Source organism: Hippoglossus stenolepis, chromosome 14 (assembly GCF_022539355.2).
Source record: "Hippoglossus stenolepis isolate QCI-W04-F060 chromosome 14, HSTE1.2, whole genome shotgun sequence".
Classification (NCBI taxonomy): domain Eukaryota; kingdom Metazoa; phylum Chordata; class Actinopteri; order Pleuronectiformes; family Pleuronectidae; genus Hippoglossus; species Hippoglossus stenolepis.
In genome coordinates this window covers 3149201-3162734 of record NC_061496.1, presented here as the reverse complement: position 1 = coordinate 3162734, position 13534 = coordinate 3149201, and the positions used below count along the sequence as shown (strand labels likewise).

The window sequence follows — 13534 nt, the reverse complement described above, 5'->3', positions numbered from 1 at the left end:
AGATGGTCGATGGAAGAGAAGCACTTATCTCCGGCCTCGAGGGCAAATTTAAACTTCAGCACAAACCTCATCGCTCCCGTTGCTGCGCTCCGCTCTCCTTTCAGACGTCCTCCCCCGTCCTCATTGGACCAGTTGTCCATCTTCCAAACAGACACGCTAATACCAGTGTCCATGTTTGTGTGATGGAGACACTTCAGGTACAAGGATGCCCTGGCTGCTCTGTAAGCGTTTGTGTAGAAGAGCGTCCTAATTGAATCTCATTGTGTCAGAGAGACGTGGGTCAGAGTCTTCAGGGTCATGACAGGACGAGAGGTTCATTATTTTCTGTGGTACAAGTGGTGCATGTGCGTCAGCTGGATACAGTTCATCATCGTCATGATCTCGAATGAATCACTCGGCTCTGGTTTTGTGTTCTGTACCGGAAAACTCTTAAAACTCTACTTAACACAGGATCCTTTCAGTTACTGTAGCACATCTGTTTGGAGAAGAGAGAGAGAGAAAATCAACACAGGTTCAAACCAATTTCTGCAAATGATGAAGGACGACATGACAGCTCTCAAAAGTGAAGCCATTGCCCCCTTGTGGATGGCTGCCAAAAGCCCCCCCCCCCATGATTTAACAGCATGTTCACCTAAAAAGACAAATGAAAGCCTTTACATTAGTACCCAGAAGAGATTGTCGAGCTTCTCCTTGACCTTTTTATTTGTCCTGATGGTGGCTTCCTGTTAATTATTCCTTTACGACTCTGTGTGGCACTTTCAACACAAAATACCGCACAAAGAGATGCTTAAGAAACCTAAATGATTTGTTACCCTGCTGTTTCTCAGTGTGTGTGTCTGTGTGTGTGTCTGTGTGCTGCAGTAATCGCTCTTCTATCGAACAGTCGGGGCAGGTCGCCTCACCCCATCTCGAGTTCCCACCTTATTTACAGAAATGTAATCAGTTTTGTAGTCGGTGGAGATCATGTGGAATTATTCATTGCCGGGTTTGGGGGGTTGGAGAGACGGAGCTCGTGGGCTCGTGATGAAGAGTTGTAGCTCCGCACAAATCAGGGGCTTGTCTCAAAGTGTCATTAGTGCTGGTTTCACTTGACAGTTTTGTTGTCGTGCAGCGTAAATGCCGTCGCTGCCAATAAAACAATTCCGGAGGGAAAAACAGGGACGTACTTTGTGAGGAAGTTACCTCGGGTGGAGGAGGAAGAGGAGGAGGAGGAGGAGGAGGAGGAGGAGGAGGAGGAGGAGGAGGTGAAGACAGGTCGGGTTTGTTAATGAGGCTTCTGTTTTCCTGGGAGACTGAGGGTCAGAGCAGGAGGCTCGAGTCTGTCGCTGCGAGACAGATCCTGAGTGATGTTTCTGGGGATGGAATTTAAAGTTCGCTCTGTTTACGTTTAGTTGGGACCTGTTTGAGAAGAGGAGGGAAGGTCAGCTGGGACGAAGGAGGACAGGGGGGTCGGCTTCGTTGATGAAGTGTCAGTCGTCTGCAGGGTTCAGAGTTTACTGATCTGCTGTCAGTTCCTTCTGAAAGAAACTACTGAGGATAATACAACAAATTATAACTCTGTAACTGCAAATAATTCGATTGAATTTGAAGTTTTATCAAATTTACTTCGTAGGATTGTTACGTTTTCTTTAAATTTGCATTTCAGTGATTAATTCTTGGAGGAAAAAAACACTAATGGAGGAATAGTTTCAAATTGAAAAAACTAAAGTGACTATGTATGTTAATAAACCAGTAATAAGTGTAGTTAAGTTGTATTATTACCTTATTTCAAAACTTGAATCATTGAAATCTCTATTTTCATTTCCATCTCTTTTATCTGCTGTGTTCACTGTCACTGGAGCGTTATCCTTCTTCGTGTCGTTCTCTGCAGACGTCACCTCGACACACACACTAAACTATAATCACACTGTCGGATTAACTCTAACTCCTCCTCTCAGGGCAGATTTTCCAATTTGGTTCATGTTGCAGAGGATTGCATTATCATTTCAGTTGATTCAGTGTGGGCCGCTCGCCCGCTGCCCCCGGTGCATGAGAGAGAGAGAGAGAGAGAGAGGAGAAGAGAGAGAGAGGAGAGAGAGAGGAGACAATCTGCTTTAGTTGTGTTGATGGTTTTTTTATTTTCAGCCCAATAAACGTCTCTTTTAACGGCTCCCTCTCTCATCTCGCTGCTCGGGAAGTGACTGATGACATGCGGCGAGCTTATTGAAATTTAACCACGAATCACCAGCAGGTTTGGAGGAGCGGGGGCCGTGACGTGATTTATTAAACACTGAGAACAGCCTCCGCAATTCAGCTGCTGTGTTTGACTAACGCTGTCGAGCTCCTGAAGAAAGAAAGAGAGAAAGAAAGAAAGAAAGAAAGAAATCCTCAATTCAGTTTTAATGAACAATAATTATTACAGATCCTTCAGGCTTGTTTGTAATTAACACACACACACACACACACACACACACACACACACACACACACACACACACTAATGAGCCAGTGGTACAGTCGTCATTAAACAAACAAACCTGCTGCAGGAGTTCTTCAGTTAAACTATCTCCAGCTTTTCCATTCACTCCCATTCGAGGTTCCGAAATCTCATCGTCCGTCTTTAAACTCCAGTGCAGAGGTTTTCTGGACTGTGGGTCTGACGGTGCAGGGGAATCAAACACACGGTGTGAGGTGGCCGGGGGGGAGGAGACGCACGCTGTGACACGCAGCTCATTGAGGCAGTTCAGGTGCTTCACTTCTGCCTCAGAGTCACGACTTCTACAAATCTGAACACAGAGAGGATGCACATGTTTTTATACAGAGTCAGTGTGATTTGCACTTTCCAGGCGATTCTATCATTAGCTCCATTTGGAAAAGAAATCCATGAAGGGAACTATTGGCTCTCTCATCTGCTCCAGTCTTTGATCTACACCACGGGGAACATTTCCAGAACAGTCAGATGAGGCAGAGCAGCAGAACATCAAGTGCTCTTGTTTACAGCACATCAACACCGGCGTCGGCCCTCGTCACCAAAACCTCTGGAATCTCCTCGTCTTTCCAAGTCCACGTCTTCGTCTTCTCCGTGTTAGACGAGAAGAGATGATCCTCTGTATTTCAACATGTACAGATGAAGGGACGTCTGTCAATATGGAAAAGAAAAGTCCTTAGAGTATCTTGTAATATGAGGAAAGTTTAAATAATCCTGGAAAGGTCTGGGCAAGTTATACTAGATGTATATTTTCATACATAAACACTGGTATTTGGTATTTATTCTTCCTTCGCCATCACCTCAGGTTTTATTTGTGGAGTCTCTCACTGGATCCCAGTGTATCCAGGACAAACCGACCTCCAGTCCCAGTGGGGGGGGCGCTGGCATTTGCACAACACAGGACTTTATTCCACCGCCTGTGACAAAACCCAGAATCTGCATTTGTTCAGAGCTCAGAGAGGAAAAGCCCCGGTGATAAAGAGAGATGATAAATCACATCTGTGTGTAAGTGAAGCCGACTGGACTCGTTTTCCAAGCTGCAGGTTTCACCTCCTCTGCAGCATGAGAAGGGAAAAACCTGTAAAACTTTCAATATGTTTCGATGTCCAGCCACCAGCTCTCCACCCGGAGGTCGGGGGGGGAAGAATACGTGTGTTAGGATCAATCAGGATGGTTTGATCGTCTGTGTGATGTGACTCCGTCGATCCTGAGATCTGTGGATGACCTTGTCGTTCACTCGTTACACGTGTATGACCTTGGTGGAGCGTTTCAGGCCTGACGCATGTAAATGAAGTGTGTGTGTGTCTTTAATCACAGTTATGACTGGTCAAGGGTTTATCGACTGCAGCAAAAACAAAAGCTGATTTCACCTTTAACAGTGGAGGTCACCACGACTCAAGGATCTTTTAAAATAATATTTAATAAGAGCAAGTTATGAGTTATAATAGAAACTGCAAGAAAGGAAAATGCAGTAGGGATTGTGTTACACGTTCAGATGCTGCAGCAGCCTGCACTGCGCACATTTCCATTATAATTATCTATTATACAACATAATCTCATATGCACTCAAACACAGAACAATGTGGCTCCAGTACCTGCAGCTGCACACACACACACACACACACACACACACACAGACACACACACTGATCTCTCTTCTGTAATTACATTTATTCTGAGTCTTGATGTGGTTTCACTTCTCTGCTGCAGTAACTGATCTGCAGTTTGATGACTGTTACGAGCAGGTGCCACGAGCTTGTTGCTGTTTCCTCGAAGTGACGCTAAACATTGAGTCGTATCTCCTCTTGATAAAGTATTTTTGTACATATAGAGATTTGGACTTAGGGTATAAAGATGGACGACATGACAGCTTCCCAAACCATCTTGATCGCCCCCTATAGTACAGATCATAAATCCTGCCTCCTCCATGTCAGCAGATGGGACATGGACCAAATTACTGCTCAAAAACCCATTTACACCCACCAACATCTGGCTTTTGTCTGCAACGGGAATAGAAACAATCTTCATTCACTCTCGAGTCAAAACACTCGGCAGGAGACGCAGGTTTTTATCGACTTCGGCTCCGATCGTCCCTCATGGAAAGATTTTTACACAAACAATGTGCAGCAGCGATTATTTCTTTCGTATTCTTGCAAGATGGCTCCATATTTGAGATATTTCGGCTTCAGTTTCGTGCAGGAAGTGGATTCACGTCTTTATTTACGATCTATGATCAGTGAAATACTTCTGTGTGTTTCTCTGTGCGCCTGGCTCCAAAAGGTGATATTTCCTCTTCTCCGGCTCTCACACATGAACTCACGTTACAAACGGATCAATAATCTGCTTCTTTGAACGTAAAATGATCTGAAATGTGATTCCTCTATGTCTCATTAAATGCCTTCCGAGAAACCTTTCTCTCCAAGAGGTAAGAACGTCCGTCTCACGTGGACTGACGAGTTCCCATTTCTGTTCTGCCATCTCCGAACTTTGTGTTTTCATCCGTCCTCTGCTTCATTTTCTTGTTGTGATTCGTGTGCATGTGTCACTGCAGTTGCTTTGTTTATTATCGTGAGATGTACAGTGTTGCCTCTTCTGCCATCTGGACCCTGCATGTTGTTTGTCCTCTGGTGAAATCCCTTTTGTCCCTGATGCAACACGAGTGTGTTTGGTGCAAAGCTGCAGGACTCAAGCAGAGGTGCCACAGTTCATTCATGCATGAATTCATGAATTCATAACAGCAGCAACACTATCGTTGGTCACTTAAAGGATTTCTCCCCCCAAAAAACTGCAGAGACTCTTCCCCCCTTTAGGCTGTAAAGTTGGGGTGAAGAGTTTCGAGTGCGTGGAGGCTGACAGCAGACGTCTGAATTCAAAGCTGCTGCATTGGATTCAAATTGAGACATTAAGTGACAACAAGGAGAAGAAATCCCTTCGGTGTCGTGCACTTCCCAGCTGTTGTAACACATGTTGAGATGTAGTGTTTCCTGCAGAGTTTCGGAGATTTAACAAATGACAAAACAGAAAACTGTCTGCAGGAGAGAAACTGGGGAGCACGCTGCGGATCCCAGAGCAAACATCTCATTCATGTCGTCCGATTCCTGAAGCTTCTGCAGCTTTGCCACCACAGATAACTTGTGTTAAATCCTGCTGTGTGTATTTAACACCTTTTCTCTTCTTCTCTCCTCCAGTTGATCAGAGCATGTTTGAGAACTCCACCGCTCAGCAGCAGAGTCCCCAGATCTCCAGGCCCGGCCAGCCCTCGGCCCGACGCACCCCAGCATCGTCTAATCCCAACCTGGGGTCCAGCACCGCTGAGTCTCCGTCCTCCGGAGGCCAGCAGAGGCTGAAGAACGCCATCAACCTGGGAAAGGCTGTCGGGGCAAAGGTCAGTTTGACATTAACACACAAACAGAAAGTCCTAACGAGCGTGGATTCTTAAATCCTGTAACCTCTGATCAGGACTTTTATAGAAACCTCCTCTTTTTAAAACCAGAACTGGATTCAAGTGTCATGATGTTAATGCGAAGTTAGTTGAGCTGATGAATGCTTTCTCTGTTCGCTGCACTCGTTCCAGTTGTTTTCTGGAGGAGAACAGGTGAATACTTGTGGGTTGTGTTCACTCACGTCTGCAGGTAAAGCTGAGCTCAAAATCACCACGTAACTTCCACATGTCCTCCTTCCTTTCCTCCTTCCTTTCCTCCTGCCTTTGCTCCTTCCTTTCCTCCTTCCTTTTCTCCTTCCTTGCTCCCTTCCAGGTGAATGACTTGTTGAGGAGGAAGGAGTCCTGCCACCTCGGAGATATCGGGGTAACTGAGGTCAACAAAAACGTTGGTGCCGTGTGGGGCCGCATGGACCAACTCAACACAACTACTGCTAACAGGTGTGTGTGTGTGTGTGTGTACGTGTGTGTACGTGTGTGTACGTGTGTGTACGTGCACATAGACAAACTCAGTTGAACAATATCCTCTCCAAACTTAATCTCAATCCAAATTTTAACTCTAACCCTGAACCCAACGTTATCGTTATTCTCTTTTAATCGTTTCTTTTTTGTCCATTTCTGCATTTTAAAAATAATTTGTGACTTCCGACATTTTTCAATTTAATGATAAAAGCAGTGAAGGACATTATCTCGTCGTGGGCACAAATATTAAATGACCTTTGTGGAAAGAAGTGTCAGGTGAAAAGAAGTTTAAATTAAACATTGGCTCTGAAAAACTGAATAATTGAATGTTTTTTCTGTCACATGGTTTTAAATTAGTGATGACACATCAAAGGAGCTGGAACTTCACTTTTGTATGAATTACTTGGTTAAATAATCAGACTCGTACGATTCTGGTTGTTTTTCTGTGTCTGAATCTGTGGATTTGTTCCAGAAACATTGATCTGTGGTTTCTGCATCTTCGTCCTCACAAGTTTTTGCCTCCTCTCCTCTTTTCTCCTCCAGTCACATTTCCTCCCTCGACTCCTTCCCTCGGCTGGACCCACCACCGCCGTCGGGGAAGAAGCGCCTCCCTCGAGCGCTGAAGACCACCCAGGACATGATGATCTCCTCTGACCCCGTGGTTTCCTCTCCCGACGCCGGAGACTCCTCTTCATTCCTCCCGTCCCCCAGTAAGACGCCGCTCCTCGCCCGGGAGGAGCCGGGGCTCGGCGAGGGCGAGAAGGAGGGGGACGGGTCGACGGGCGTCTCATCGCCTCCGGGTGCTGCAGAGAAGAAAGCGTTGGCTCGTTCAGAGTCGACAGGGAGCAGCAGCAAGGTGGATGGAGTGACAGGTGGAGGAGGAGAGGAAGAAGGCCGGCGAGCTGACGGAGACGTGGAGGAACGTCAGCCTCAGCTGCAGCTCTCTGTCCCAGACCTCATCAACAAAGACCCCCCGCCCTGCGACGTCTGGCAGAAGGCGTCAGGGCCGGACGTGCGGCTCGCCTCCACCCCCCGCTCGGGTAAAACCGCCTGCCGCATCAGCCTGGGCGAGGAGGCCCTGCTGGGGAACGGCGCCCCCTGTGGTAAAGGCACCGCGGTGAGCGCCGAAGACGCGGAGCCGCATCCGGACCTGCTGTCGTTTGAGTGACGAGCACAGACGGAGATCAGACACGTTTTCAGTGTGATTCAAAAAGTTTGGAACCTTTCTCCTCGCGCAGCATGAATTCAAACTCTTTACATGTATCCGGCTTCGCTTTGGGAAAAGGGAACACGTTCTTACCGGATCCAGGAAAAAGGGTCTGATCTGATGCTTTTCAAACTTTTTAGCAGCTTTTTATACGAGCGGATGAGTTTAGAGGTCGTGGAGATAAAATCTGAATCTGTAGACGTCAGGTCAACGAATCACTACGAGCGTCTTTTTAACGAATGAAAACAAGGCTGAGCCGCACTGGACGAGGGATAAAGAGACAAATGCTAAAGTTTAACTTTATTAGTTTTCAGTATTTTTTCAGTTTTGAGAAGAAACTCATAATATTACGAGAATTTCAAACTTTAGTCGCCCTAATCCTTCGTCGTAAGGTTTAATTCAGTGAAGGCTCAGATTCAAACTAAGAAAAACATCAAAGCTGTAAAAGAATAATGTTTTTATCATGTTTTATCTCCTACGACATGTTAATGTCACGTCTGCTTTAAAACAAGCAGATGATATAATGATGAATGTAATTAATGTCATGAAATGTCCATTTAAATGGAACATTTTAGATGAAAAGCTTCATATATCATATATATATATTGAAAATGAACTGAAAATGTAAAACAACAGTTCAACAGATTTTTATATCGATTCATTGCAAATCATTTTTTTATCCATTTAAAGGGACATTTCATTACATGTTAGTCGTAAAATTCATTTATAAACGGAAGCTGCTATGGAACCAGTTAGAAAGTGCAACTGGTGAGATGAGACCAGAGTTACTGTAAAAGGCAGCGTGAAAAGAAAACTCTGGAGGAGAAGAAGGAGACGAGTGGGAGGAGCTGAACGATGGTGGATGTGTTGCAGGAGGTGAAGGTTCGGGGGAGAACTTCTCCTTCAGTCCAGTCAGTTCAAAGTGTTTCTGTCAGAGTGACATCAGGTCCGGACGCCTCGTTGACCTCTGACCCTCGGCTTCATATTAAATTCATGTTCCGTATTGAATCGTCTTTTCAGTTCAGTCGGAGCTGAAGCAGCACGAAGCAGACGTAAACATAAACTGCTTCAGCCAATCAGCAGAATTCAGACGAGTCGTCCAGTTAATTACAGTCGATCCGACAAATCAGCAGCAGCTCGTTAGTTTAACTGACAATAGTGACGCTGCAGTTTAAAGTTTTCTGTTACTGCTAATAAAGCTGATTATGTTTGCGATTATTAGAGCTTAATAAACCACAAATCTCTTCTGTGCAGCAGTTTTCAGCCGTAGACTGAAAACAAAGATGGACGACGTGTCTCCACTTCCTCCCTCTGTCTAGAGATGAAGCCAAAATATCCAGAATACTGACGCGGCCATCTTGAGCCATTGGTGAACCTCAGCTGTCAATCATGACGTGTGTCACCTTATTTGTATACAATCAAATATCTAAAACAAAACTTTACAGAAACCACCTTTCAGAACAAACTCTTCTCTGAACCATAAACTGTTGGACATTGTCTTTTGACAGAAACACACCGAGTCTTGAAGCACGAGGACATAAAGTCAGTTAATTATCTCTTTTTATTTTAATACGTTTGTTTTAACCTTCAATCGGCAAAGAACAAATGAATGTGTGTCCATCCGGTGAATCCTTTTGAACTGGCTGAAGTGAAAGGGGATGTTTATTTACCCCCCCCGAACCCGACAGAGCGTCAGGACGCGAGGACGAGAGGACGGGAGGACAGGAGGCGGCAGGTGGAGGGCGAGCTGGAGGAAAAGTTGTTTTAGAGCGAAAAAGAGCGAGACGAGATAATTAGCTGTCGTCAGAGAGAGGGAGAAGAAAGAGGAGTAGTTTATTCAAGCAGATCTTTAAGTGACAGACCAAAGCCTCAAATCATCAGCTCAGTCAGACGCGTGGTCTTTATAAAGAGCTGTCTGAGCGTGAAGAAGCAATAATTCAAACAGAAGAGTCTTTGTTCCTCTTTCTCCTTTTTCACCAAAGTCAGAGCATCGAATGTTCTAATGTGAGGTCACGTCCTTGTTTTTGAATCTTCGACGCTGACGGAAAAAAAACAACCTGCTCCTGAATCTCCAGTTGTTCTGCAGGATCCAGATGTTCCAGCACAATCAGTATTTTTATAACGCTGTAGTCGGAGAATCTGCTCCGTGCATGTGTGGATGTCTGGATTAAAGTTGACTTTAGAGACACGGATCATGATCCCGGATCGGAAAGTGACCGGTGGCCTCCAGAAATGACCAGTGGGTTTTCCTGACCTCGGAAAAAAACAGCACAGAGACAGAGAGAAGTTCCCAGAAGAGACGGACACGGAGACGGACACGAGGAGGCGGCTGCAGCTGCGGTTCAGGTCCGAGCCCGGAGGAATGAGAGGAATGTTGGAGCCGGACTCTGGGAGAAGAGAAGCCTTGTCTCTCTCACTGCAAGTGTCTGAAAGATCCCCATTTATTATAGAGCTGTAAATAACCTGAAGATGAACTGGGACATCAGTCATTTCACCCAAATCACAAACAAAAAAACTGTTTCCCAATTTGTCTTTTCTCATATTTCACTTTTAAAATGAAAACGAATGTGCTAACGAAACCAAAATTAGAGATTTGGATTTTTATTCTAATTATCCTGAGAAATCACAAAGTTCAACACTGGAAACGAAACCATAACTTCAGTCACACCCGGTAAAACAAGATCCTTTTGATATTTATGATGCTACAAATGTTTTTGCTTTTATTCGAATACAACCTAATAACCACTGACCTGAAAACTCCATAAACATTCACTTCAAACTGTGAGTTTATATATTATATAAATCAAAAGTTTAAGGCTCAAAAGCTCGAGTCGGAGCCGACGTGCTTCCTGTGATTGACAGCCCCGCAGCATTGTGCTGAATCCTGATTGATGCTCAAAAGAAAACGACAAACTTTTCACATGTCAGCTCATTTTTAAACCTGTGAGAAAAACTCAGAGACACAATCACACAAATAAACGCGTGAAACGACCGAAGTCGACAGAACTTTGAGAAGCGGATTTAGACAAACAAGTGTTTTGTGACCTTTTGTGTTGAACTTTGATTTTGTCGACATCTCTGAGGTTGTGTTGGGTCCAGTCGGTTTGAACCTGACTGAACAAAGCCAAACACTGACGCACAATCAAGAGCCACAAGAAGCTGCTCACAGATTCAAACTAATAGCTTTTTAATTCTGCTTCACAAAAAAAACCACTACACCAGATTTCTTTTCTCTTTTCCAATGAAGGAATCAAGCGTTTGTACATTTTATAGAAATATATCGTCGTCCTTTTTTTACGTCAACCTTTTGAATATGCAACTTGTTTTCTCGCTCTAACAAATGAAGGAAAGTGATTTATTTTGATATTTTAATATTCAGACATAGAATCTAGTTGTTGTTGTTAAAGTGTAGAATCTTCTTTTGTTTTTGTCTTTGTCAAAGTCGACGTGATGTCAGTAATTACCACGAATGAAGGAAGCTGCACAAACCTGGGATTTTTTTTTTTTAATTATCGATTTTTTATCTTTTCACTGCTGCAAATTAAGTGAATTATGTATTGAAAATAGGCTACAGAAATCAAAAATGAATCGCTGATTTTGACTTTTATTTTCTTTAATGTATCTGTTTGGTTTTTTTTAAAGTGGGGGATGGAATCACTTCTGTAATCCTTAAAAAACAAAAACTGGAAATAGACCTTTTAATCGTGAGCTTCTTGATTTGTCTCGACTTTTTGTTTTTGTCTCTCTGGGGGGGGGAAAGCCCCTCTTGGTCATATCCTGTGTTTTATGTCTCCATCTTAACGCTGACAGCCAACTTCCTGTTTCGATGGAGCTGATGTCAGTTGTTCTCCCTTCAAATCGGTGTCAGTCTCCAGCACAGACGGGCCCTTGTGTGTCCTGCCTCTGGTCGATCGTCTGTTTTTCCAGCAGCCGAAAGTTCTTCTCCGATGTTTAATTCATGATGTGTTTTGTCCTAATTCTGGGGAAAAAATCCTGGTCGTCCTCTCGGCGTCTCCGCGTGTCCACCGGCCGCGTGAGTAGGAAGAGCTGCAGGAATCCGACGGAGGAAGAATCACGACGAAGACACGAGACAGATTTGATACCGAACGTCTCTATCGGGGGTGTAAACAGCCGGTCGGCTCAGACACACAGGTCCTGTCGCTGTTCAATAATTCAGACGTGATGCATTTATTCATCCTCTACAAAGGATCCAGGCCGTCGTGCATAATGCATCGTGTCGGACGCTGATTCAGCCCAACGCAAACAAACTGATGACTTTAGTTCATCGTCTCATCTGTGGAAATAAGTTTTCTGCAGAATCAGAAACTTCATTAGAGTCGCTGCTCTTTTTTTTTCTCGTTTGAAAGTTTCATCAAGCAGCAGAGGAGACAAACTGGATCCTACGTTTCCCATAATGCAACTGGGCTTCAAAACCAAATGTTTAAAATTTTTACCTGAATCTCAAAAGTAAATGAATGTGTAAATAAAGATGGACGACATCACAGCTTCCCACAAGTGAAGCCAAATCATCTGGATGGCCCCCTGGTGGCCGGCTGCAGCACAGGTCATAAACCCCCTGCCTCCTCCATGTTAGCAGATGGGACATGGACCAAATTCTGTATTTATAAAGTCTTGGTGTTAGTTATGTGTTGCTTTAAAAACAAGGTCATGATTGACAGCTGAGACTGACTCTGGACTGGTGTTGGCGGGACCTCGCTACCATGGCAACGTCCCCCGACTGCTACAGACTGTGACAGCGGCAGCGTTCGAATCCAGGATGTTTTGGCTTCGTCTCTGGACAGTGTCTGACGCTGGAGACGCTTCGTCCGTCTTTATTTACAGTTCCACAGACGATGGTTTCAACCCAGAGGTCAGAGCAGCAGATGTTTTCCTCTGGAGTTGGAAGTGAAATCAGCACACGATCACACAGAGCTGCTGCAGATGAGCTTTTCAATTAGTCGTCTCCAGGACGGCGTCAAAATAAAAAACGAGATCTTCTTCGTGACGCCATGAGTGCGACGATATAATATCTATATAACGTACATTTAACATTTGTTTGTGTTGTTTATAACAATAATCATAATAACGTATTTATTTCTATAAAGTACAAAGTTCTGCACAACAGGAAAACAAATGGTTAAAAGTAAAGTTTGCATTAGTTTAAATAAGACAAAGTTTCTCTGGTGACGGTCGTGATGGAGGTTTTATGAAACTTTGGTGACTGACGGGTTCGGACTGTGAAGCTTCTCCTCCTCACGTCTCACTTTCTTCTTTCTGTCAAACCTGTTTCTCATCGTGTCTCGAAAGAGGGAAACATCCAACTGGCTCCTCAAGGAGTGTGTCACTGTTATTGTTCAGTTTGAAGGCGGAAACAAGTCAATGAGAGTATTTCACATTGTGCAGATTAATGAACTATTATGGGGCGGAAAGCCAGAAGTGGTGATTTGGACTCCACACACACGCACTGTGCCTGGTTTGTCTTCCTCTCTCAGGAGAAAGCCGGGCTCTGCCGGAGCATTAGTCACTGCCAGCTGGAGGGATGCAGCTCTAATCAGGTTTATTGATCTGCATGGGGGAAAGATTACGACTCTGTTTGTGTGCGAGAGGCAGAGAAAGACGACCTGAGAGGAAAGTGTTGAAGCAATCAGCCTCAAATCAGCTTCATGCACACACAGAAAAACTAATAATCAAAGCTGCTGCTGCTGCTGCTGCTGACGACAACAGCAACACAACATGTTGTGGAGAGATGGATGGACGCACTGATGGAGAAAGATCCTCCCACTAACCTCACCCATGGCTGCTTCATACAGAAAGATACACGTCTAATGATTCAGCTTAGTTTTATCTGTCATAATTCTGTGGAACTGGGTCAATCAATCAATCAATCAATCAATCATCGTCTGTCCTTAACTCTCAACAAGACTAAAACTACAACAAAATAACTATTATTCCATTGTAT

At 44.4% G+C, this 13534-nt stretch overlaps 1 protein-coding gene across 1 annotated transcript; it reads left to right on the top strand.

Annotated features, from left to right (window-relative positions):
* The first annotated feature begins 1248 nt into the window (after positions 1 to 1248).
* On the top strand, positions 1249 to 11283 carry LOC124854680 (uncharacterized protein C1orf226 homolog). The gene is made up of 4 exons (XM_047342898.1): positions 1249 to 4892; positions 5656 to 5852; positions 6223 to 6347; positions 6912 to 11283. The coding sequence occupies exons 1-4, from the start codon at positions 4862 to 4864 to the stop codon at positions 7534 to 7536; spliced, it is 978 nt and encodes a 325-aa protein (XP_047198854.1). The 5' UTR covers positions 1249 to 4861; the 3' UTR covers positions 7537 to 11283.
* Positions 11284 to 13534: the final 2251 nt, after the last annotated feature.